This window comes from Nannospalax galili, unplaced genomic scaffold, assembly GCF_000622305.1.
Source record: "Nannospalax galili isolate Female #2095 unplaced genomic scaffold, S.galili_v1.0 scaffold197, whole genome shotgun sequence".
In the NCBI taxonomy this organism is placed as follows: Eukaryota; Metazoa; Chordata; class Mammalia; order Rodentia; family Spalacidae; genus Nannospalax; species Nannospalax galili.
In genome coordinates this window covers 3,108,109-3,134,866 of record NW_008339846.1, presented here as the reverse complement: position 1 = coordinate 3,134,866, position 26,758 = coordinate 3,108,109, and the positions used below count along the sequence as shown (strand labels likewise).

General features: G+C 42.8%; 1 protein-coding gene across 2 annotated transcripts in view; it reads right to left on the bottom strand.

Annotated features, from left to right (window-relative positions):
- The window catches only part of Adcy2 (adenylate cyclase 2), a 447,994-nt gene that overhangs the window by 319,660 nt on the left and 101,576 nt on the right, over positions 1-26,758 (bottom strand). For both annotated transcript variants that reach the window (XM_008834578.2, XM_008834577.2), the window contains exon 3: positions 5,410-5,571. In XM_008834578.2, coding sequence (XP_008832800.1) covers positions 5,410-5,571 — 162 coding nt within the window. The remainder of the gene's footprint in view (positions 1-5,409; positions 5,572-26,758) is intronic.

Below are 26,758 nucleotides of genomic sequence, written 5' to 3'. Positions count from 1 at the left end.
ATGTGTTCATTCCCTCTGCTTCTTGCTCCGCTTCTTCCCCAGCTCTTGGGGCCATGTTCTTCTCTCCTAGATAACATAGTCAGTCCTTACGTCTGGCTGGGCAGCATCTGGACCCACGTGGGGCAGGTGAAGCAAGAAGATACATCTGACCAAGGAGGACAAACTGTGAGCTAGGAGCATCCACAGCGGGAACAGCTAACATGGGGGACAGAGCCCAAGAGGAGGATGGGGCACAGCCACAGGAATGGGCCCCACATATATAGAGCCTCACACCCAGGAGAGGAGCAGACGTGTGGGAGAAAGCCGGGTGTGGTGTTGAGAGCCTGTGCAGACACTGGAGTTAGAAGAATGCTGGCTGAAACGGGTGCTGAGGAAGTCAAGGATCACAGAAGCTAATTTTTGTAACTGTTGGCCAAAGGGTAAATCCATGTGAAGTCATAGTGTGCAATAGTTAAGTACTGTTGTGGTTTGAAGCCTATCCCCAATAGGCATAGGCTTATGTGTTTGAACACCTGGTTCCCAGTGGGTGGCACTGTTTGGGGAGGTTATGAAAACTTCAGGAGGTGGAGCCTTGCTGGAGAAAGTACATCACTGGGGGCGGGCTGTGAAGTTTGATAGCCTGGCCCCACTCGTCTCTCTGCTTCTTGTGTGTGGATGAAATGTGGTCCCTCTGCTTCCTGAATGCCAGGCATGCCTTCCCCATGGTGATGGACTGTGTCCCCTATCGAATGGTAAGCCAAAATAAGCGCTTCTCTCCTCCAAGTTGATTTTTGTTAGGTCTTCTGTCCCAGCAATAGGAAGTAACTAACACAAGTGTGCATCGCAACAAATGCAGCTGTTGGTGTGTGGGGCCTCACAGTCAGTGTAATGACAACCTGATTGTAAAAATAACAAACAGGAGCGAAAAGCACCTAATGTCCAGTACCTCTAAATGACACACTCTATCGAAACAGGAAGAGGACTGAGGCTGGGCTCAGGTGGCAGAGTGCTTGCCCAGCGTGTAATAAGACCCATGTTCAATATCCATCACTACATGAAACAGGCATGCTAGTGACACCTGTAATTCCAGCATTTGGGAGATGGAGGCAGGAAGATCAGAAGTTCAAGGTCATCCTCAGCTATGGAGATAGCTTGAGTCTACTAGGGATACCTGAGCCCTCACTAAATAAATATAAATAAGTAAATAAATAGATAAATATGTAAATAAAATGTAGAGATCCTTAATTTTAGGACTAGGCATAGCAAAACAAGATGAAGCTGAAATATTTTATTTTTGAAGACACAAATTTCTCAGAAGAGGATGAAGATGTACCAAACTAGCTTGGCCGGTGCCCCTGGAAACATCTGACAGATGTGGGCATCTAAATGAACAACGACAGTCACAGTTTAACACATATCAAATAAAACAGGAAAATACATCGCAGTATGCAAATAAAAGAATAAGTTGAATGATAAAAAGTAGGATGTATGCCGAACGCTGAAGTACTTCCTTCCAAGCAAGCGTCATCAATGAGGATGCAAATAGTGACTTCGAAGTGGAACGGCTTAGTGGACAGTCACAGTGCAAACACTCAAAGAACATGTGGTCCCTATGTCCAACCCAGAACCCCCAGGCCTGCTGGCTATCCAGTCCCTGCCTCAGATGCAGACCTGAATCTGCTCACCACAAAACCTCAAACTCAAGTTGAAAGGCATTTCCACTCATTAATGCACCTGCAATCTTCAACAAGGTGAAAACCATGAGCCCCAGAGAAGGACTAAGCAATCATTCTAAACTAAAACCAGGGAGACTGATAACGTCTTGCCAGGGAGGATTCTGAACCACCAAAAAGCACAACAATGAGGAAAACGGAGGAACTTCATATGAAGGGGGGTCTGAGAATCAGGTGGACGCAATAGAACAAAAGGACTTCCCGACTTTTGACAGGTGCATCGTGGTTGTGTAAGATAATGCACACTAAAGCAAAGGGCGGGACTATCCGATTGGTAATGGATCAGTAAGTTACCCTCCAGTGGTTAAGGGGGAAATAATTCTCTGTACTGTACTGGAAACTTACTGGTAAGTCTGTAATTACTTCAAGATGCATGTAGGGGTTACCCTTCATGTTTCTAATGTGCCAGGTAACATGCTCCATAACGTTCAAGGATAACTAAATGTCCTCCATACTGTGGGACAGCACAGCCTGAGATGACTTTTTGCTTTACGGCAAATGCTGGCTAAATGAATTTCCCGAAAACAATGAACTCTGTTATACAGCACTGAAAGGGAGTAAAGTTTGCTCTTGAGTCAATTGGTTAATAGATAAATATTACACGATCTCAGTAGGTTGCCCACATCAAAGATGAACAATGACACACAATTCTTAAAATGGATTTGTGCTGAGCAGATGCACTCCTCTGCTGATGGTGCAGAGGACGGAGTGCTGCTGTCATGGCCAGGCAGCCTTTCCTTACACTTGGTCAGTATCCTTTATTTTACACACTGTTGTTTTAAACAACTGAGATTCAACTACCAAGCTCACAGCCTTCTAAGTTACATATACTGTGTATGAAAAGAATTCAATGAAATTTTTTCTTTACCCTCAATCTAATGGTATTTTAGGTTCTATTTCTAGCTGTGGTTAAAAAGTCATGGGAGTTCATTTCTTCACACTTTGGTTTAACGATGAACCCTCCTTTAGTAATAGCTAAGAAGTTCAATGTTTACTACACGGCGCTAACTCTGCCTTTTTTTTTTTTTTTTTTTTTTTTTTTTTTTTTTGGCTTTTTGAGACAGGGTCTCCTTTTAGCCCCAGCTGTCCTGGAACTCACTATGTAGACCAGGCTGGCCTGAAACTCACAAAGATCCGCCTGCCTCTGCCTCCCAAGTGCTGGGATTCAAGGCGTGCACCACCACTCCTGGCTAACTCTGCCTTTAAACTCAAGCATCCTATGGCACTTTTCTTGGTTCTTGGAATCAGGAAATGATTGCTGAAGTCATCCGATAAGGACTAACTGGTCCTTTTCTTTCAAATGTTATCATTGTATGAAATAATATATAATTAAGACATTTTAAAAATCTTTATTTTGGGCTGGAGAGATGGCTCAGTGGTTAAGAGCACTGACTGCTCTTGCAGAGGACCCGGGTTCGATTCCCAGCACCCACATGGCAGCTATGAATCGTCCTTAACTCCAGTTCCAGGGGAATCCAAAGCTTTCTTCTGACCTCCGTGTCATTGTACAACACGGGTGCACTCACATACATGCAGGCAATACACTCATACACATAAAATAAAAATAATAAATGAAATATTTTTTAAAAATTCTTTATTTCATTACAGAATTATCTTACCTCTTGCTGTCCGCCAGTGTATTTTCTTATATTAGTTTTTTTGGGGGGGGTAATTAAGTTCATATCTTTCTAATTTCTTTTAACACTACAAATAGATAAAAATGCTTTGAAAGCAATTCAATACAATATGCAATGGTCTCCAATACACCTATTTCATTATAAAGCATTTACTTTCCCTCTTTTTAAAACACCATTTGATTGTTATGGAGGCTTTCGCACAGCTATGTCCAGAAGGTGGACCAGCTGCACAGACCAGGCACTTGGTACTGCACAGAGCTGCAAACCTGAGTGTAGAGCTTCCTGGTGTCAGCAGTGGTGTGGCATTGCTCACAGAGAAATCCACAGGCTGGAGGGATGTGTCACTGCAGAAAGGGGGGCAAATCTCGGCAGAACATGTGCACAGGGAAGCATTTCTGGACCTTCTTCCAGGCACAGTGGGATTGTTTTTCTTTGTGGGGAAGGGGGAACTATCAGAGATTGGGATTTGAAGAAAGCGAGAAGATGCAAGTCGAAGGGCACAAGCCCTTAGTAACAAAAGGATGAAGTTCTGCATCTAACCTACAACATGGTAGTGACGGGTGTGTCAAGCAGTCTGTTCATACACTCATTATACAATCTATCTCTGTATCAATTTACTATGCTCTGCAGCTTGAATATACATAGTCCTTGTTTACCAATTAAATATGCTGAGTAGCACCTTTCCGTCACTCTTTCCCTTAAGAGCCGGCCCACCTCCACCTGTGTCTAGGGTGGTGCAGCCCCAGTGTACAGTGTAAAGCTAGAGACGACCGCTTTTGTTCTCAGTGCAGACACAGAACGCTCTCACGCCTCGAAGTTAAAAATTACTCCAAAGGCTCATTGTGTCCAAGGCATGGTCCCTAGGCAGAGCAACTGAAAGGTGACTGCATCAAGAGGGCTCTGACTTCATCAAAGAACTAACCTACTGATGAATTTATAGTGAATGGGCCGTTGGGAGGTGGTGGCTTCTGAGAGAACTGAGGGCATGTCTTTGAAGATGATGTCCTGTCCCAGATCCTTCCTCTCCATTCTTCGGCTTCCTGGCTACCATGAAGTAGCGGCCTGCTTCACTTGGTGTTCTGTACCATATCCTCTCCCTTACCCATTGAGAAAAAGATCCCCAGAGAGCTGCTTAACCAAGAGAGACTCCTCCATGTCCGAGGGTTAGCCTCTTGCAAGTGTCCAAGTGAAATACCCCATAAAGTCCATGAAAGCCTGGTTTCTAGCACCCTACGAAGCTCAGATTAGCCATGTCTACAAATCCCTTCAGTGTGGTCAGGATGTAGCTCAGTGCTTGAGCATTTACTTAGCATTTAACAGGCTGTGGTTCAATTCCATCACAACTGAATCAGAACAAAACCAAACCACCTGCCCCTTCCACTGCATCATCCCTGTGGCTCTGTTTGCCTCACTACACTTTAGACCGTGAACATATTTGTTGTAACTGATTCCCATACAGTAAAATAAAACATACTTTTTAACAGGTAAGAAAAAAGGAGACTGGTAGGAATAACTCCAGATCACCGACCCTTGTGTTTATGGATATACATAACAGGAAATCAAATAGCTTTTTAAAATGCTTTTAACTAATTAAAGAGAATGGCTTCTTTGAAATGACACTTATTTGCAAAGCACAACTTTGCTGTTGTAGCATTTTAAAGACCTATTTTTAATGCTCACGGATTTTCCAGAAGACTGAGAACAGAGAAATTCTTTATACACTGTAAAGTGAGAGGTTGGGGAGACTTCTGCACCATATGTTGGTTCACCTTAAAATAAGAGTGCTAAATTATAATGTATAGTACGAGTATCCTTCCATCAAAATCATATCACTATTCAGTAATCAGCAAATTAGCTTTTCCATATTCAATTACCCTGAGAACATTAGTTTCATTGTAGCTAATGGCTAAGTGACTGCTGACCCCACTGATGGAGGAGGACAGGACTCAGCAGCCCTCGGTGATGCTCAGAGACCTTGTCAAGGAGCAGAAAGAGAACAGCTGCCAGGGAGCCATCAAAAGGCACATGCTAAGTGGGCTCCCATGTGGAGGGGCACCCACCTGCCAGACCAGGTGCTCCTTGGCTCCCGGCGTTGCAGACAGACAGATGCTCAGCACGATGGTGTGGGATGAAGAGGTGAGGACGCTGGCGATGATGGCATCTCGCATGTTGAAGGGCAGCATGGTGTATACCACGAAGATGATGAAGAGGAAGAAGGACACCTGTGGAGGGAAGCACATGGAATGTCAGAATACTCCAGTCCTTCCCATTAAAGGCAGGGCAGAAAACAGCATGTTCATTTGAGAAATAACCTCCGGTAAAATAGGGCAGCCTGGTGGAACAAATTCTTGGAGGTACGATGGAGAATTGACTGGGCTCAGGAGATGATTCAGTGGGTAAAGCACCATGCAAGTGTGAGGATCTGGTATATATCCCTAGAACCACATATAGTTGGATGCAGTAGCCACAGGCTCCTATCGCAAGATGAGGGGCAGGCTTTGGAGGATGTCTGAAAGCTCGAAGGCCAGCCAGCTTGGTTAACCAGTGGAGAACAAGAGACGCTGTGTCTAGCAAGGCAGAAGTCAAGCAGGACCACTTAAGATTGCTCTCTGTTCTCTACACATGCACTTATTACGGCGTGCATGCACCACACAGCTGAAAAATTGATAAAGAGTTCCTGTTCTGAACTGTGGGACATCCCATCGGAGTAGACAAACCATTGCAGACGTGAGGTTTTGCTGAGTGCACTGATGCGTGGATAGAAGTCAGGGCTTAGAATCTAATGCCTGTGCATTAGAATCAGGCATGTATGCAGATGGTTCAGCTGCTATGAAATATAGCTTAGCACTTCCAGAACAGTTAAATATCCAATAACCACATGACCCCACAGTTTCACTCCTGGGTCTATAACTTAAAAAAATCCTAAAATCAGGAACTGGACAAATCCATGAACACACATATTTATAACAGCATTTGCATAACAAAAAAGACAGGAAAACAAATAGGGATGAATGGAGAAACAGCATCTGTCACATCTATAAACTAGAATGTGAGACAGCCATAAAGTGAAGTCACATTACCACATTACATGATATAACGTGAATGGCTGACCCTCAAAGGCCCCATGTTCTATGATTCCATTTATATGAAATGTACCAAATAAGTAAATCCATTGAGATAGAAAACAGATATTTGTGGTCTGATTGGCAGGGTCTGTGGGTCAGCTTGTGGGGCAGAAAATGCATAGTAATTTTTTAATAATATAGAGTTTCCTTTCGGGATAATGGAAGAGGTTTTGGCACTAGACGGTGCCCCTGCATAGCACTGCATAGCACTGCATTCTTCATTTTAGAATGGCTAAGTTATGTTTCATGAATTTCACTTCAATAAAAACAATCAATATAAAACCACTTAGAGAAAGGTCTAGAATGGAGATGAAAATGCTTACCGGGTAACAAAACTGATCATTTTCATCACAAAAGAAATAGAGATGGAAGAATATCAAAAGACTGAGCAGATGATAGATCAAGCAGAGGGGCAGAGCACACAGACACAGGGAGGGAGCAGGTGCCTAGTGTCCCACGCCATATGAGGAGAGCACAGAGCCCAGCACAGCTACACAGACCTGGAAAGGGCAGCTCCCACCTGGTCCACTGCAAGTTTCACGTGATTTCACAAGTGTGACCTGGGCTCCAGGCTCCACTCCACCCAGACTCAAAGAGAATGCAGGCTGGGGTTCCATGCTTCGTCCCCTCTTGTCCATTCCTAGGAAACTGTACCACATTTACAACCTAGGAGCACTGCCTGCCACCATGTCCTAGTGTTGTCTCACAAGCCATCTTTGAGAAACTGTCACAATTGAAAGGGCACACAGAAGATGAGGTGATGCACCCTAAGAAAACATGGATCCCTGAAACATGCCCTTCCTTCTCTTCAGACCGTTCTAACCAGGGCATCTACTCATCGCACAAGCTCTTCTGAGAGGCAGCGGCTTCTGGAGATGGGGAAGCGGTGGCCCGACCACAGCTGAGACTTCCCAAGACTCATGCATGCTGGCTCTCTTCATGGTTTGTATATCCTAAGGGAAGGGGCACCCTTCCCACCTAGCCCCACTCTGCAGAGACAATGAAGTGGCCTCTAAATCGTCTCTAATTGCTGCAAGTCTGTCATTTTGGAATGACAGCCAAAGAGAAAGCCACTGTGGGTGGGCAAGTGACCAGGAGTCCTCAGGAAGACTGGGTTCGGTGTAGACCATCTGCTTCAAGCCCCCGCTTCCTCCGCTACAAGCTATATTTATATGGGCTGTCAGGACAAAAAAATGTGGGTGGGCAGATTAACATAGCAATACTTTTTCTAGCAAATATTTTTTTGTGTGCCTCTTCAAAATAAAAGACTATGGAGATGTTTTTCAGCAAAGCATTAGTACTCAGCATGACATGCTTTTCCTATTCTGTACACGGAACGTGAAATCCAGGCAGCAACACTGGTTTTAGGCGGTTTACATATGAAGCTGTATTATATGGGAAGAGACCCACCACTGGGTTCAGGGGATTTTCCCTCAGCGAGCAGAGGTCTGCCCAGGCTTACCTCCTCATGCAATCTTCCTGGGGACAGAATACACAGAACAGTTCAGGAAGCAATGACTGTTTTTCAAATCCGCTAGTAACCTGTGCCAGCATTTACTTAGGCTTACACGGCGAAATGGATTTTTCCTAAGTTGGGGCAAACAAGTTGAATTAAATAAAGTTCAGGGCTTCGGTAGTACTTCAGGAGTCAGCTAGAGGAACCAGCAAGGTGAGTCCAAGAACAGTTAAACTCAGTTCAAGTCTACCAGGAGGAATGTTCCTCACAACATCATGATCTCAGAGGGTTCTAAGATTATTAAACCTACATTCTAACCCAACTTCAAATAGCACAGCATGTAAAATTAAAACAGATCTGGCATATCTAAAGAACATGTGGGTAAATGCTCCAGAAAAATCTCTTGCAATCTCTAGGGTTTCCATGTTACCATGGGGACATGAGATTTCTCTTAGATGTAGCTCTGTCTGTCCAGAGGCTGGAGAGAAAGCAAGATCATTCTCGATGACTGCAGGAAACACCAGATTAATGCAGAATCCTAAGTGGCCACATCATCTCACTAAAGCCGTCACAAGTATGTGTCCTCAGGTGACCTTTGGGAGACACACACACACACACAAACACACACACACACACACACACACACACACACACACACCTCCTACTTGAAATGCAAGCTCACAAATTGCTAACCACTAGGAGCTTTCCTCCTTGTTCGGAGAACAATTCCTCTGGCAGACAACTCACTTCCACCAGTGATGGTCCAATCTCTAATCACCCAGAGCTTACCTTTGGGCATGCTCTCCCTCTCTCACCACACCGCCCACTTTTCTCGTGTCTGTCTGTTACTTTCTGTCCTTCCAGCCACTCTCCTGGCTCACTGCTCCTCCATCTGGGAAGAACTAAGCTCCTATCATCGCATCGTCCCTCTCCTGTCTACCGTTCACAAGGAAAGCAGAGTTCTTCCTTCCTTCCTTGCATCCACTCAACCGCCTCCTGCTACTGGGCACCTGGTACACGCTCTCTTAACTGTTTTCTTCGCAGCTATGTGAAGCTCCATCACCACCTTTGACTGGTAAAGCATGGGCATGTGTGGTGCATCCTTTCTGCATGGAACTGAAACTTGTCTGTAACCCTCCAGGGCCCTTTCCATTTCTAGCGATGATGGGATCGAGGTGCTGAAGGTTCTCCAGCCCCGTCATGAAATGAGGATCCCAGTTCTAAGGTGACCCACAGGGACCTGCCATCATGTGAGTAATGGATACACATTTGTGGTGTTTAGTCCCAAGTAAATAAGCAGAGCTCAGCTAGTTTTGACCCACACTAAGATCATAATCTCTCTCTCTCTCTCTCTCTCTCTCTCTCTCTCTCTCTCTCATTGATATACTAAATTTATAAAGTCTGGTATTTTTATATATAGTACTTTTCAGTTAGTTTTGTTTAAACTCAATTTCTCACTGTAGGCACCTTTTGAAGTCTATAGGTATGAATATATTGATTACTTTTCCTAGTTAGAAGAATTCCATAGTCGTAAGTGTACCTTATGGTATGCCTTTCCTACTGATGACCTTCCCTAGTGAGATAGGTACCTGGAAGCTGACTTTGTGTACACGCTGATCTTCCTGGCTTCAACACTGTACTCTCCCTTACACAACTAACACCTCCTGCCAGATTCATGTGTCTGAATGCACAGCCCCTAAGGCATCTCTTCCTTGGATGATGCCATCCTCCGGCCCACCCTGAGAACTCTGTATGAGATGAAAACTCCTTCCACTTGCTCACTTCACTAACTGTGCTTATTTACCATGTTTTATTTCTCAAGTATCACTAATGCCGCCCCCACATATACATGGTGAAGACCGATGACATCTCAAGAGCAAGGGCTTGATTTAATCATAGCCCAGAACCCAACATCCAGGGCGGTGCCTGACACATGGTAGAGGCTGCTGTCCTCCTCAAATGTCTATTATACAAGCCAGTGTGACCCAAGCATATCCACTTCCTAAGCATCTACTCAGGAAAACATCTCTGAAGTGTTCTGCTGCCCTCTTGGTCTAAAGGACCTCAGCATTAGCTATAAGCAGGTTGATTTCTGAATTCACCTTTTTCCCTTTAATGGATCAATACATTAAAAACTCAATTCTCAGCAGGATAGATGCTGCTCAGATACCTGGCAGGCAGCAGATACTGCTCACAGGAATGCAGACTGCACCACAAAGCACAGCAAGGCTTCTTCTACACGCTACCCACAGCCTAGTCCCACACAAAAAGAATCTAACAGGCCTGAAGGCAAAAAGCCAAGCTTACTCAACAAAAGGAAGACAATCCAGGCTTGGGGTAATCCGCTCGGTAGCTGAGATTCTCTGGACTGACCACGCACTTTGCCAGAGGAGTTGGTCACTTTCAAGTTCTCCAGGCTATTTTCTGTTTGTCCAGCACAAGAGCTGAACTCAAATAGGCCCATTCTGTTCAATGTTTGTGCTCTCAGAACAGGAGTTCAATAAAAGGAAACCACTTTGGAAGAGGCTCGTGCAGTCAAAACTCGAGAACACTAGTCCCCTTTCTCCTTGAGGACGCTCTTCAGTCTGGAAGGTAGCCAGTTCTCCTCATGAAACAAGGGTACCTTCCCATGGTGGAAAGTCTCTCAGAGCTTAGAAGACCTGGAGCTAAAGGTTTGAAGTGTTGAAATGTCAAAATCAGAATTATTCATTGGAACTGATGGATCAGAAAGTTCAATTGCATCTGTCTGTACAGAGGTGCTAGATCTCCCTTCTGTGGGTTAAGACTGACTCTTGCCAGTCTGAAAAGAGTAACACTTGGAAGACTAGAGGCTTCCATGACTTAACCATTTATCCAGAGTCATATGCTAATTGTATCAGACTCTTGTATCTGTCATAACAAAGTGTCACACACTGAGTGACTTAAAACAGCAACCAAAAATTACTCTCACTGTTAAGAATCTAAAAATCTAAAATACAGGTGTCAGCAGGGTTGGGTTCTTCCAGAGGTGCTAAAAGAGAAACTCTGGAGTATCTTGTACTGTTCTGGCAGCTCCTGGCAGCCTGGGTATCCATTGGCTAGCAGACATATCACTCTGATCTTGACGGCAAGGTTCCAAGGTACTCTTCCCGGCCATTTGTGGGTGCTTCCACCTGGTATTTTTTTCAGTGAGTCTCTGTAAATATTTTCCTCTTGTAAAGACACCAGTGGCTGGATTTAGGACACATCCTAAATCCAGTGTGGTCTTTCAATTTGATCATATCTGCCAAGACTTCAAATACTTTCTTCTAGTTTATATTCTGTCTCTACTCCTAAGTCATAAATTAAAATTAAGTGTCCACAATACCCCAATTCTTTATAATTCTTTAGGAATCCAAGATGTATGACTTGGAGATGCAGTATCCAAAGAAGACTTGTAGACTTGAGACTCAATTCCCATGTAGCGATATCCAGAGGTATGTCTTGGAAGACGACCAGATCATGAAGGTTAATAAGTTTGTAGAAGAGCTATTTATTAGGGGAGGGGGCCTAGGTGGATGATCACTGGGGGGCAAGTCATTAAAGGCAATTTTTAGACCTTGGTCCCTTCCTGTCTTTTTTGGCTTGGGGGCCACCATGAGGTGAGCAGCCTGCCCACCAATTCTCCTTACTGTCTTTTGGTGTCCTTCAGAGTGTAGGCAATGGAGCCATTTGACCATGGACTGAATCCTTTGAAATTATGAGACAAAATAAAACTATACACTTCCAAAGTTGATTTGTCTCAGGTATTTTGTTACAGCCATGAAATGAAGGTTAACATATAAAGTGACTTGACAATCAGGCCCCTGCTGCAAAGCTTGTGGATTGTTAGAGCATGGCTTAACTGTTCTGTCAGAACTCAATGACAGGAAAAAGTTTCATGACATGTCGCTATCAGCTAGGAAGACGGAACTTTTTAAAAATGAAATTGTACCTCAGTGATAATGTCTTCATGAAGCTTTTCTGAGCACCACATTCTCTACTGTATTGTATGAACCTGAAAATCACTGCAACGATCAGGGTCAGTTGTGTAAAGCATAGTGTTCTCAGGAGAAATACACCACTACAGAAAGATTTTATTCTTTCCTAGTGTAAATAGTGTTAAAGAAGAAAAACACTCAATGACCATGAAACAGAGCTAATGAAATTATGCTTTCTCCACAAGTCTCTGGGAAATTAGGACCAAAGTATTTTACCAAGCTATTTTAACTAGTTTCATAATTTTTAAAGACACATTTTTCTGATAACAAACTACAGGCATCATGGTGTTTGAAGTATAATCTCGGGGTACAGTTCTTAAAACATTGTGTCTCACTGTTGCTGGAAACTCCATGATGGTGAGAGTATAATAAAATTGCCAAAGAAAAAGGTGGAATTCTTCTGAAATTTTCCAGAGAAGATACATAACGGCCAATAGGTTAATAGGAAAAAGTTCAACTTTCCTAATCATTAGAGAAGTGCAAAGGGAAACTAACTACATGAGATAACCGCCTCACAGCTTCTGGTGGTGATCAAAAGACAGACGACAGAAGTACTCACCAGGATGGGGAGAGAAGGAAAGCCTGCACACAGCTGGGAGGAACGCAGATGATTACCGCGATAATGGAAATTGTGTAAAGATTTCTCCAAAAATTCAAGGTAGAGTGGTTGTGTTGCTTATTTTTATCATTTCTGTGATCACAAATATGCCAGGGAGGAAAGGTTTCTTTGAGTTCATGGTTTCCACAGCATCAGTCCCAGGTGGTGGGGAGGAGGGTGGGTGACCAGAGCAGCTGCAAGGCAGAGAGAGGAAGGACGGGGGGACCACCCTGGACCTCGTCCCTGGACATTCCCGCAGTCACCTGCTTGTGCCAACTCATGCCCATTTCCTACTTTTTAACCACCTCCTCATGATGCCATTACAGTGATTGATCCTCAAGTTTTTGAAGCTGAGGAAAACTTGTGGCTTCTTCTCTGACTGGCCCCTTTGGCAAGAGGAAACATTCGGTACTGTGAACCTGACCCAGAACCCATGGCTGGGCAGGTCATAGGCCCTAAGTGGGGAACCTCCGCCTGTTGTTCGGCTACATGGACATGGTATCAAACAGCCCTCTGAGTACCGACCCTCACACACGTAGATTAGTACAGCCCTCGTCAGAGAAGCTCTTTTTCTTGGGCAGATGTTAATACAGAAACCAAGTAACGCGGGAATGCCCAGCCCTAAATGGAACACCTGTATCACATTTCTGCCCCCACGTCTCAGTAAACATCGTGGAAGAGATGATAGAAAGATTGTAAGAGCCAGACAGGTTGGGTAGGACTGCAAAACAGTACCTTCTGCACGTGACAGGACTGAGGTTGGAAACAGTATCTTCTGACTGAGGTTGGGGAACAGTACCTTCTTATTGAGGTTGGAAGGTCAATACCTTCTGACTGAGGTTGGGAGGTCAGCACGTTGTAACTGAGGTTGAGAGGTCAGTACCTTCTGACTGAGGTTGGGAGGTCAGTACCTTCTGACTGAGGTTGGGACATCAGTACCTTCTGACTGAGGTTGGGACGTCAGTACCTTCTGACTGAGGTTGGGGAACAGTACCTTCTGACTGAGGTTGGGAACAGTACCTTCTGACTGAGGTTGGGGAACAGTACCTTCTTATTGAGGTTGGAAGGTCAATACCTTCTGACTGAGGTTGGGAGGTCAGCACGTTGTAACTGAGGTTGAGAGGTCAGTACCTTCTGACTGAGGTTGGGAGGTCAGTACCTTCTGACTGAGGTTGGGACACAGTACCTTCTGACTGAGGTTGGGACGTCAGTACCTTCTGGCTGAGGTTGGGAGGTCAGTACCTTCTGACTGAGGTTGGGGAACAGTACCTTCTGACTGAGGTTGGGAGGTCAGTACCTTCTGACTGAGGTTGGGAGGTCAGTACCTTCTGACTGAGGTTGGGAACAGTACCTTCTGACTGAGGTTGGGAGGTCAGTACCTTCTGACTGAGGTTGGGAGGTCAGCACGTTGTGACTGAGGTTGGGACGTCAGTACCTTCTGACTGAGGTTGGGAGGTCAGTACCTTCTGACTGAGGTTGGGGAACAGTACCTTCTGAACATCACAGGATTACTACAGTCATGAGCTCACAGCAGCTGTGGCTGCCTGCACAAGACCTGCACCAGATTAAGCCAGACAGCATTACAGCTGGGATGGGGAGGGCTCACCCCTAGCTCAGAGCTATGGACAGCTGATGGCTCTGAAAGAGAGCTAGCTTCTTCAGCTGTGTGGCCCCAGTAGGCTGCCCACGCCCCACAGAGGGCCCCACACCCCACCCGTGCACACACAGGCAGCACTCATGAACTAGTTCTACTTCAACTTCATTTCTACTTAAGAAGCAGACAAGAGCAGATCAACAATTTCTGAGGTTGTGTGACCTCTGGCAACGCCCCCCTGTGTCCCCTCCGCCCTGCACCCTGGGAAGATCTCCTTTCAGACAAGGTGCAGGAACAGCCTTTTGACTTGCCAAAAACAACTCTTACACAATACCTGAATATTTTTAAGTGGCATTTCACTTCTTACTGTGGGGGACACATACAGAAATTTTTGGAAATAATTTTATATAATTCCAAAAGTTCCTTTAAAACATTTTGTGTACATGTAGTTTTGAAATATATACATTATAGAAGGGTTCAGGTGAAGTAATTAACATATACTTATCATTTTGTCTTGAGACAACTTAAAATCTAATCTCTTGGAAATCTTTAAAATAAAATACATTGCTATTAGTATCCACACTGTACAATAGTCTTAAACTTACTCTCCCTAACTGAAGGATGTATCCATTCTCTGCCATCTCCCCAACTCCCAAATTAATCAGTCTTTTATTTTCTGTTTTGAGACAGGTTCTCCTTGTAGCTGCAGCTGGCCTAGAACTCACTATGTAGACCAGGCTGGCCTTGATTTCACAGAGATCTGCCTGCCTCTGCCTGAGGGCTGGGTTCAAAGGTGTGCACCACCACACCTGGCTAGTCTTCTATTCTTTACCTGTATTAGTTTAAAGTTTTAATTCTGCATGTAAGTGAGACTGTGCAGTATTTCCTTCTGTTGGCAGCTAATTTCCTTTAGCACAATGTCCTTGGTGTTCATTTACTTTGTCCCAATTAAGACTTCTTTCTTTTGAAGCTCATTATTTCATTGTGTATATATACTGCATTTTCTTTTTCTTGTTTGAGGGAGGATCTACCTGTGTACCTCAGGCTGGCCTGGAAACGTATATGTAGACTAGCCTTGCTTTGAACACTTGGCAATCCTGCCTTAGCCTCCTAGATGCTGGAATTACAGGCATGACCCACCACTACCTGCTTATTTTTAAAAACAGCATTTTCTTTATCCACCCAATGACTCATGGCAGGTCTGATCCGCACATCCGAACAGCCCTGCCCTGACAATGGGCTTCACACACTGGCTTCTTTTCTTTTGGATATATAAATAAGACTGAGATTGGTGAAATCTCATAATTTAGTTCTGTTTTTAATTTTTAATAACCTCCACATTGATTTTCATAATGGTTATATTAATGTCTACAAATACCTCTTTACAACAATAATATAAAAATTAAAAAAAAGTCAGAGACCTATTGATGACTAAATAACAGGAAAGATTCTATTTTTTTCCATAGAGATAACTTTAGACAGAACTATTTTCTGAATATCAACTCTGTAGAATGTAAAAAAATGACTTTAAATGTTATAATCAAGTGAACACATTACACTATTTGATGGAAGTCTGGACTCGGGAGAAGTGATGATGGGATCACAACTCACTGAGTGGCTTTCATTACTCTCCTGAAAATGTTACGCAGAGTTAGAAAGACTGATGTTGGAATCGGAGGTAAGACAATAACCTGCACTGATCCTTTTTAATTTGAAATAGGTAGGAGGTATATCATACATTTTTTAAAAGCTTGATAAAGGAGAACAGGAGAACCGCCCTGCTTGGCTCAGGGTACCTACCTAAGCAGGCTACCTTTCTCCTGTATCACTCACACATTCTACTACTGACAGTACTGGGGATCAGATTCAGAGCTAGGCCAGTGTCTCCCGCTGACCTGCATCTCCCTCCGTCCTATTCGTCATGAAGGTCCGGGACTTGAACATCCCTCAAAGACTCACATGTTAAGTTGATCCAAAGCTTATGGAGCTATTGGAAGACGGTGGAACGTGTGAGTAGGGCTGAGTGGAAGGATGTTAGATCACTACACTGTCCTTGAAAGAGATTTGGGGACCCTGGACCCCTCTACGTCTCTTTCTCCTCCATCACAGGGTGAACATTGACTGCACATCACAATCTCTGTGTAACATGCTGACTCTCGCCCCCCACAGGTCAAGGAAGACAAGTGACAACAGACTGCAATGTCTGAAGTCATAGGCCAAAATAAACCTTTCCTCTCTCTGAGTCAATAACAGAACTCTGACTGACACATAGGCTAACAATGTCCTATTCTTAAGACTCTGGAAACTGCTTAGTGAATGCCAGATTCTACCACTGTCCACTCATTTCCCACATCTCCTTCTTCATTGGATTGCTTTTGGTTTTTGCTTATCTGTTCATTTGTGGATATGTGTGCAACACACGTATTTGTGGATGTTTGTGTGTTGGTGCATATGCACATGCATGTATATGTGCCTGCATATGAAGGCCTGATGTCTGCCGTCTTCCTCAGTCACTCTCCACTTTATTTCTGAGTTATGTCTCTCACTGAGCCTGTGGGTCACTGGGGTGGGGGTGGGGGGCTGTCCAGCAAGTTTCAGAGATCTTCCTGTCTCCACCTCCCTGGTAGGTGCTGGAATTGTAAGTGTGTGCTGCCACAACAGGCTTATTATTTTATGTTCGTGATGGGGATGAAACTCAGGTCCTCATGCTTGTATAACAAGCACGTACTGGCTGAGTTGTCCTACCAGACGGCTACATCTCCTTTTCCAGCCTGGTATAAATACAATGGCTGCCAGGTCTGTCTGGAAGCCTGACTGGTGTGAAGCTGAAAGTTTCCACTGTTAATTAAACTACTGTCTTTTGTTTGAAAGTAGGCCACCATCTCCATCCTTGTTGTTAAAGTGTTTAAATTATCCTCCTTGAGTCTGGAAAACGGCATACTGTTTCTAAATTGTAAGGTCATTTCCCACAATACCCTACATTCATATCTTTAAGGACTTGTTTCCAATGCTGGTCTTTTGGGTCTCAAACTAGAACACAAAGCCTCTGTCCTTCAGTTTTCCTCAGTTCCTAATCTAAAAGATGTGGCAGAGGGTACTATCTGTCCACAATTGGTTCGTGACTTCTCTGGCCCTCGTCAGAGCTCCACCAATGGAGGGTAAATCCCTCCCATCACCTTTGGACTTGGTCACATGACTTTCTTTGACTGGTGGAATTAAGAGCACTTATGACCTGGGGCTTTAAGAGGCCTCACTTCACACTTCCACCATCCCCCTTGACATCTGGGGACACAGATTCCAATCTAAACCAAGCCCACAATGAAGTGGATCTGGATTGAAGATGGGGCAAAGCTAGAGTCCCCCCACCCACCCCTTAATGAGCCTGGACCAGTCTGTCTGACAGAGTGAGTCCAGCTAACACAAAGACTATGAGCTTCAAATATGGAAGAAGTCATTATGGCTAAAGCCACTGGGACTCAGGATATGTCTAACTTAGCATTACCTGAGCAGAAAGCTAAGTGATATAAGAATTGGATCCAGAAGTGAACTGCAACTCTAACTCAAGCTTACAATATAGCTCATAGAGGGATACTTATAGGACTCTAGACAATGTCAGCATTTTCCATAAACAGCAGAAATATATTCTAAGACAGCTAGTTTTTAAAAACTTCTTGGATATACAAGGTCTTTGAATCACATCACAGGATTTTAGAAATAACAAATTGCCTGATAAAAAGTGGAGTTTCCCATAATTATCTCCCAGTGCACAGGAACCATTCATCCAGCTTGCAATCAAACTTTTGTCTATCTCAGAAAAGTCAGTGAGTACAAGGACTCAAGTATTTTTTTTAGTTTACAAGTGGAGAAAGTGTTGTAATAGTAACTATTCTTCCAGAACTCATAAAGCAACATCAAAATAAGCCATACTCTTCTGCCTAAGCCAAAACACTATTGCACTATGATTTCCAGAGGTTAATGGATCACCTGCAGGTAGATTGTCATTTGTACAACATATTCACTTGCTCAAAAGAAACTTAAGAATCCATCTGCCCTGCCCCAAATCCGCTTCTGCAACATCAGGAAAACCTTTTCCTTAAAAACTGTGTTTCTTGCCGGGTGTGGTGGCGCACGCCTTTGATCCCAGCACTTGGGAGGCAGAGGCAGGTGGATATCTGTGAGTTCGAGGCCAGCCTGGTCTACATAGCAAGTTCCATGACCGCTGGGGCTACAGGGAGACCCTGTCTCAAAACACAAAACAAACAAACAAAATTATGCTTCTTATCAAATGAAAAGAAAGCAGCAAATTTATTTGGAAGCAGTAAGGCAAAAAATGTTTATTAGAAAATTTTCTTAGTTGCATGATTAAGAGAAACAGGCATGTTCTGATGATCTTTAACTATATTTATTTACTTTATTATTTATTATTTAGGTAATTTGAAATTATTTTTCAGCTAGTAGTTAACTGTCTACTCTCTGATATCAGAGTTTTATAAAGGTGGCTGAACTGCCTTTTCTGTCCCTCCCTGGTCCTCACTATATGTACAGCAGGACAGCACGGGCTAGCCCTTCCTGAAAAGAATCCCCACCCTCCAGTGTGGCTTGTGGATACCACACAGGTGTTCTGATGTGTCTTAAGTTTAAACTTTTCTATTGCAATTCTATCAGCTTCACTTTCATTAATGCTCAGGTATAAATTATCAATGTTTATTATGAGCCCAATGTTCAAAGGAAGGTAAGTGAAGACAGCTCTTGGCAGCTAATAAAACAGTCAGCATGGCAATTTAACTCCTGCTGGCTTCAGGCATCACTTGGGTAGGAAGGCTTTGACAATTCATTACCTGAATTAATCAATCAAATAGCACAGTGCACTGGCTACTTTTAGATAGTTATGTGGGCAGCAATAGCTGAGGCTCATTCTCACTTCTTATCTCATCACAATGTCTGCTGCTTCTCTTAACCCATTCAGGAACCTGACAAAGAAATCTTTGCAGTTCATATGTCTAGTACACAATAATGCAACGTTTGCATATAGGAAGGGTTTTTAATTTTAAAAATTGCCCATACATAAAAACACCAAGGAGTTGTTTGCATGCTTTGTGTGAATGAACTAGCTCTATGCTTTCAGGATACAGAATCTTATTTTATTTTGCCGCTGGAAATTCCTCCAGTTGTTTGGACAAACGCTGTACTGCGGACATGGCACCAGGCTGGGCAGAATGTGTGGCTCATTGGCAGTGTCCTATATTAGCACCATCTTATCTGTGAGGTTCGAGAAGATGTTGCTATATGAAACCATTGACAGAGAAGTGATCACTGCCCTAGTAATACCTAGCTTTGTAGAAGAAATTGTGTTCCACAAAATTACTTTGAAAAACACTATCTTTAGAAGAAAAAATCCAGTAAGCCACTTGTAAAAGAATAAAATGAAATGTTATATAAAAGGGCTTTTATTCATTTTTGCCGTTTTAGTCCTTATGAATATTCATGTCACATTCTTTGAAACAGTATATTTATTTAATCTGAAAGGCCAGTGCTTCAGATGAGAAAAACTCATGCAGGGAAAATGAGTGAATTATTCATCTAAAAACAAATATTGTTTGGGGACTCTGGTTTATACTGTGTATTCAACATCCCCATAAATCAGCATAGGCCGGAGCGATGTCTTCCATACTGGGCTCTCTCCACAAAAGACGCATCAAATTCTAAATGCCTTTGCGTCCCTTTTATTCTGAAAGATGAAAATCTCAGTAGACAGAATGCACCTCCTTGAGTCATAAAACAAATCATTTTGGCATTGAATGTGTGAGGCTTTCTTGAATGACACAGCTCCTTCCTGGACAGCACCCAGTCCAACCAACCAGCAATATGTGGAGGGATCTGACTCCTTTGCACTCTCTTGTTAGAAAAAATAGGCATCCTTCAAAGCTGACACACCCCACTAAGGGAACTGATGGTCACCCCACACCTCATCAACAGCCCCCTGTGCTCAGACCAAACTCCACAGTCCACATAAGGTAATGCCTTTCTACTTCTTATTTTACAACCTCACTGTGACAACTTAGGTTCAAGTCACCATCACGATATGTACTATGCTACCTAAAGAAATGGAGTTTCATCATCAGCATCATGGGCCCAAGGAGCACCTTATATACTACAACAGGTGTTGCACTGCTCCAAAGTCACTTTCAAGAGAAAAAAGCATCTCATTTACTTCTGACCGAACAGTGTTTATTTTAAAGTGCTAAAGACCATAGTGTTACCTAAATATTACTAAGTATACTTGAATTCTTGTTTCCACAGGCAATGTGTTTGAGAGCAACATAAGCTAAACAAAATGTGGAAGCTTTAAACTCATGTTTTCATAATTCCATCTCTTTGAAAAATGTAGGTATTGAAAAAGGATTTAATAAATATTTTAATACCAAATCCTACAGGATTACATTCATTTATTTTTATTTTTATGGCTCATAATTCATCTCATCTTTGTTACTTAATAAACAAATTCCTTCACCTAAAATGTTGCCAACACAATCACACACACACACACACACACACACACACACACACACACGAATCTCCAGTGGGTCCCAAGAGTTAGGGAAAACATGTCCAGTTAGTATAGGCTAGGATGTTATTATAACGTATTTCTCTTAGTTATAGGACCCACACAATTTACCTATGTCAGTTCCCCATCCACAGCACAGCCCAAACTCCAGCTGTCGACTGCATGGAGGACAGATGCAGAAAAATGTTCATGTTGCTCCTTCAAAAACTCTTATTTTCCTCTCTTCTTAAAATGTTGTTGACTTTAAAAAGAATCGGTTAAATAACAGTCTGTCTTCAAGATCAGTCTGGCTTCCTTAGTTCACCGAGCCAGATATCCAGCCTGGCACTCCCAGAGCATGTAGTACCCTCCACTAACCAACGTGTCACTCTGCTATGAAAACTCTCCACTCCACAGCTAATTCTCAGCACGCTTTCTTCCTCTGTGTATTAATAACCACCGACCTAAACAACTATGTGAGAGTCTTGGGGTTTGGCTACTTAATGGTTAAGAATAACTGAATCAAGACACCCCAGCCTCAGGCAACAGCACTTGGGAATCTGGAGGGCGACCTCAGCCTGACCACCAGAACAGCAAGATCTCTGAAGTGATGAGACTTTAGGACTCACCCTGTCTTATTTGAAAGTCTATGTATGTTAATAATTACCACCAAGAATTAAGCCAAGGCAAAAAGTGTCCAGTAACTGCTTTCTTGTCGCCACTGTAAGCTTTCATGTGTGCATCGGTCATGGGCGATGCAATTTAACTGCTAAGAATTTGACTATGTAGCTCACTGCACACTTTTCAGATAACATCTCGAGAGCAAAGCTTTACAGCAACAAAGCTCCCACAACACTGTCATGAATATGGGGGGCTGGGGGAGGGGTGAAGAAATAAATACTCTGGGGAAAGATGGAACCATGTGGGCAAAGCCTGTGCTTTTCACAGCACCGACTAGGCTCACGTGGTTTCCAAGTACATTGGATGATTTTAATTACGCCAACCACTGTGTTGGCAAAAGTCAGTTGGACCCAGGGTCATTCATACTGTTCTAACACTAAGAAGCTGTTAGACAAATCTATGGATGAATTATGCCGCACAAGTAGTCCTGAGCTATTAATCTCTAAAGAAGGACACTTCACTAAAGAATCTCTACTGAACTTATTTGGTCTCCAACCCTGGTTTCCTTTTGTCCTCAAGCCGGTCCCTTCCTACTGTAACCCCTTGTACATCAAGGTTATACTCAGAGAGATGGCTGGGTAAGGCTGAGGGAGGAGGTGTCGCAAGGCTGTCCATCTGCCCTAGGCACCAGTAGGACTAAGAGGTGACTCCAAGATGAGAAGATGCTGGAAGATGACAGGTCTTTCTTCCATCTCTGCAAAGCTTTGATTCTTACTGGCTAATGAAAATGCCCATAGCAGCTGATACCCTGCCTCACAGCTGGGCTCCTGCAGGAGTAGACTTTTATACTGGAAGGCGCCCCTAAGTAAACAGCACTGTGAGTCTCGGCAGAGAGAGGGCTTCGGCTGCTGTCTGTGGTCTTTGGTATAGATTCCCTTCCCTTTTCTCTATTTTTGATGGGTGGCAGAATGCAAGTCTACACTGACATTTACACATCAGGACCAGTGAGCAGCCTTGATCATCCTCCAGCCTCAGCAGAGCTAGTGTCCTGCTCCCTTCCTAGGTCCACTCAAAGGTGCCCAGCTGAGGAAAGTGACAGTCCAGAGGGCTGACACCATTTGGAGTGAAGCAGGGATGCTGGGCCACCTTCAACTCACCACAGACACTCTGGTCACTTCCTGTGCCATTTTGTTTCATTGGAAGAGAATTTGAAGTTACTTTATTTTCTGGGAAAAATAAATTTAATTTTCTTTTGTCAGAAAGTAAAATCATCTCTTATGCAACAGATTCCCTCCTAGCCACTGGGTTTATGAAAGAAAAAAATTCTTTTTACTTTTTACTCAACATAGAAACTCATTTCTTCTCCAACGTTATCATATGATTCTAAAAATGTAATCTTAAGGTGATTATCAAGAAGAATAATGATTCTAATAGAAAAGAATCAGTATCTTAATGAAATAATTTCTTCTGTTGAGTAATGACATTCATCTACTGTGCTGGGGTTGTTGTCTTTTTGAAATTCTCCTGCCTGTTCAATGTTATTTCCAATTGTATGGAGCTCAAAGACCAGAGGCACAGCTGGGGCCTCAGGGGGGCCTCCAAGGGAGCCAGCAGGGTGTTGGCTTGTACACCCCTCTTTATCCACACAGAAGCAGGTAATAAAAAAGAACCCAAAACTAAACATCATGCCAAAAGCCTTAACAGGAAGTTCAGGAAGAGAAGGAAATGTAGACAGTTACTTTTAACTTTTAAGAAGTTTAATGCACCTACAGCTTTTTAGCAAAACAAGTAGGAAGTCATCTGAAAGAACCTGCAGAATGTAAAATTCTATAAACGCTGTACCATCATCTCAGCCTGTAAATGTCCTGATGAGCTTGGAGTGTCTGCAAAGTTCAGAGACACTTCTGCTTATCCATTAAGCATGTGCCGATAATTTTCAAACCACATTTTTCCATCTGTGACTCAGAATTAAGGTCTCTCCAAAGATCCTGGTTTCACTAAAGGGAAGAATATTTAGAATTCAGGAACTGAGTGCTAAGTGTGACCATGTCAAAGCATCATTTTCCTTCTGTGCATCTTCATTCTAATGAATACATGGTTATTACTTGCGGGTACTTAATTTGAAACTCTGAGTGACTTCCTTGGTGACTTGGTTTAGATTTTAAGTTATTTCATTTTTCTTATTAATCACTTATTTTGGAGCCCTGTCCTCTCTGTGTCTGTCAACATTTCTTTGTGCCATCTTTCACTTTTTGTTCGTGAAAGTGGGTTTCCCCTTTTTATAACATCCCCACTGTTTTTGATATTTGCATTGAATTGAGATAACGCTGCCTCATTTCCCTTTTAAAATTTTAACAATTTATTTTTAAAGCCAGTTTACTATTTACAGAATATATACCCTGTGCCCTTTTCTCGTATTAACACCTTACAGTAGCACTGTACACCTGTCACACCTAATGAGCCAGTGTTCCTCTATCATTACTAATTAGCGCTCCTCGTTAGTTCAGATTTTCACTTGTTCTCTATTTTTTTCACTTTTACCTCTTCTTGTCACAGGACTGTGGTTTTCTTCAGGGTCTCAGTCCTGACAACATCTCATACATGTATATAAGGTGTTTGAGATTTGTCTTCATTTTGCTGATCTTGGCACTGTGACAAACACCAGTAATGTATTTTACAGAATGCTCTTCCACTGAAGTTTGTCTGATATTTTCTTCATGATTTCAATGTTGGGGAGGACCCAGAGGAAGAGGGATTCTCTCATCACCCCATATCACAGCAAACACTGTCACTATGACTTACAGTGTTGACAGTGGCCTTGGTCATGTGGTTGAGTTACACCACTCAGAATTATTCTGTAAGCTACTTTTTCCCTCATTTTCCGCACTGAGGTCCTTGGCAGGGTCATGCGTGCAGCATGTCTGAGAAGGGAGAAGTCAGCTCTCCTTCAGGAGAACAGAGGGTCTGCATAAGCCACATGGGATTCTCCCACAGGAAGATGGTCAATCCTCAGCCAAATTCATTTACTCATTAAACCTTTGTGGTAATTGTGTGGGCTCATGAGTATGAACCTTATGCTGTGGATTAAAAGCCAACACTACTTTATTTTCTGTTCCAGTGTTTTCTGCTTTGATTCTCCTTATGATGCAAGTGAGTTCAGAGAAACAAAGAAACCCAAACAACATCCCAGGGTTAGAGACAAACCAAAGGGAGACAGCCCAGAGGCAGCACACAGGGTCAGCGTCTCCTCTCAGCCCTTGAACCACATTGTCTGGGTCTTTTGTAAAAAGCAGAGATGTAGGGGTTTTGTTTATTTTGTTGTTTGTTTTGTGTATGAGCCAATAAGACTCATTTTCTTTTATAACTACATGAACTTCATTTATATTTATTTTGTTTTCTCTCTCTGTGTGTGTGTGTGTGTGTGTGTGTGTGTGTGTGTGTGTGTCTAGGCCAGAGGTCAACATCAGGTGTCATCCTCATCTGGTCTCTACGTTGTTGTTTGAGACAGCATCTCTCACTGGCTGAGCTCACTGATTCAGTGAGGTGGACTGGCCCACAGCCCTAGGCATGGTCTGTCTCCATTTCCCCTCCAACTGGACTGTAGTCACACACCCATGCCTAGCTTTTCTCATGGTTTCTGGGGATGAAACTCGGGTTCATGTGCTTCTGTGGCAAGCACTTTACTGACTGAGGCATCTCACTGGCCCCATTTAATGTTTATTGTTGGGACTAAAAGATTATAATTGGTCAAACATTTTCTAATAGTTTTTCCATGCAGGTCACATTAGATTGACTTTTATTCTTCTGTTTCCTCTTCACCATTTTTGTTGTTACTTTGTATCTAAAAAGATTTACACATTTGCATTTTTGGCTTAGTGTCAACATTAACTATACAAATGTTTATTGGCACCACATACACACTTTTAATGTTATTTCTTCTTTGCATAATGGGCATCAGTATTTGTTTCCCCAGATTTAAATTCGATCTCCTGACTGCTATGTATTACCTAAGCAGCAATCAAGGAGCTCGATTTTTCCTCTCCTCTCTTTTCTTACAGGTGTGACCCTTCTATTGAAGATGATGATTAGTAAAAAAAAAAAATTGCAAAAAAAACCCTACCTGTGCATCAAAATCAAATCAATCAATAAAAATATTCAGACATCCCAGAAACCTGTCCTTATCACCCTCATGAGCCATCCCACAAATCAACCCTGACTCCAAATGCCATAGACTGACCTTTTCCATGTTTTTAAATTTTGTATGAATGAAATCAGGCCATATAGATCCTTCACTGCCTGCATTTCTTTATCCGTACTGCATGTGTGCAGTCTGCCCACACTATTGAGTAAACTAACCGTGTTCCTTGTGCTCTCGTTTGCAATTTCGCAAATGTGCCATGATTTATTCCGTTGTTCCTCTACCAGTGGCCATGTAAATAGTTTCCAGACTTCAGCAGCTATTTCAAATGCTTGTGTGAATGTATATTTGATGAATTTGCTTGCACGCTTGGATATAAAGTGAGGAATGAGACTTCTGAGCCATAGGCTGTGGTGTGTGGAACTGCAACAGATACCAGTTCATTTTCTAAGTAGTTTGAGCCAATTTACATCATCAACAGCACTGCCTAAAAATCTTAAGTAGCTCTATATCCTTTTCAACACAGCTCCCATTTTTAAAGTTTTATTGTCTCTCTCTTTCCAGGAACTACAACACAAACTCTCCTCTCCCATATTGATATATTTTCATTTGATTCAGAGATCTTCATAGTATCCGCAAAGTTTAGAAACACATAATTCTGTCTATTATTACTGTTTAAAAAACAATGGCGACTTAGAGAATGAGGTGACTATGCTTCCAGCCTTTCCTGGAGCCCTGCAAGGCTCAGCAGATTCAGGGCACATCACTGGTCCTGTTTCCTGTTTCTGGTCATCTTTGCCTGGGTGACTCTCGTCCTTCAGTATGACCCTGCTCACAGTGTGGTCTAGTGAAAACATTTAAGACAAGCTTGTACTGTAATTAAAAGTTCTTTGACCAAGGGCGTTATGTGGTGTGTGTTGTTGTACATCTTTGTTTTGTTTGCTCATTTTGTGATGGTACATGGAGCATTTCTTTCCAGAACAGGCTGTTTATCTTTTCAAAGCCTTTACAGGGCCCTTAAGAATATATAAGTGTGATGTACTTGAATTCTTGATTCCTGAAAATAATTCGGCCGGATATAAAATAGTGAACTCATCTAAAATCTATCCTTGAGTTTCCTAAAATACGATCCCATTATTCTTTTGTGTGGTACATTACTATACAGAATGCTGTTACCAATCTTAATTTCTTTTCTTCCAAAATGAATGAGTCATTTTTATGAAAAACCTTAAGGTTTTTCTTATCTTTAAGATCCTAGTAGAGTTATTAGAAATGTCTTGGCATGGACCTACTCCAGGTCAGTTTTTCTCAGGCATTCGATGGGACCTTAAGTGT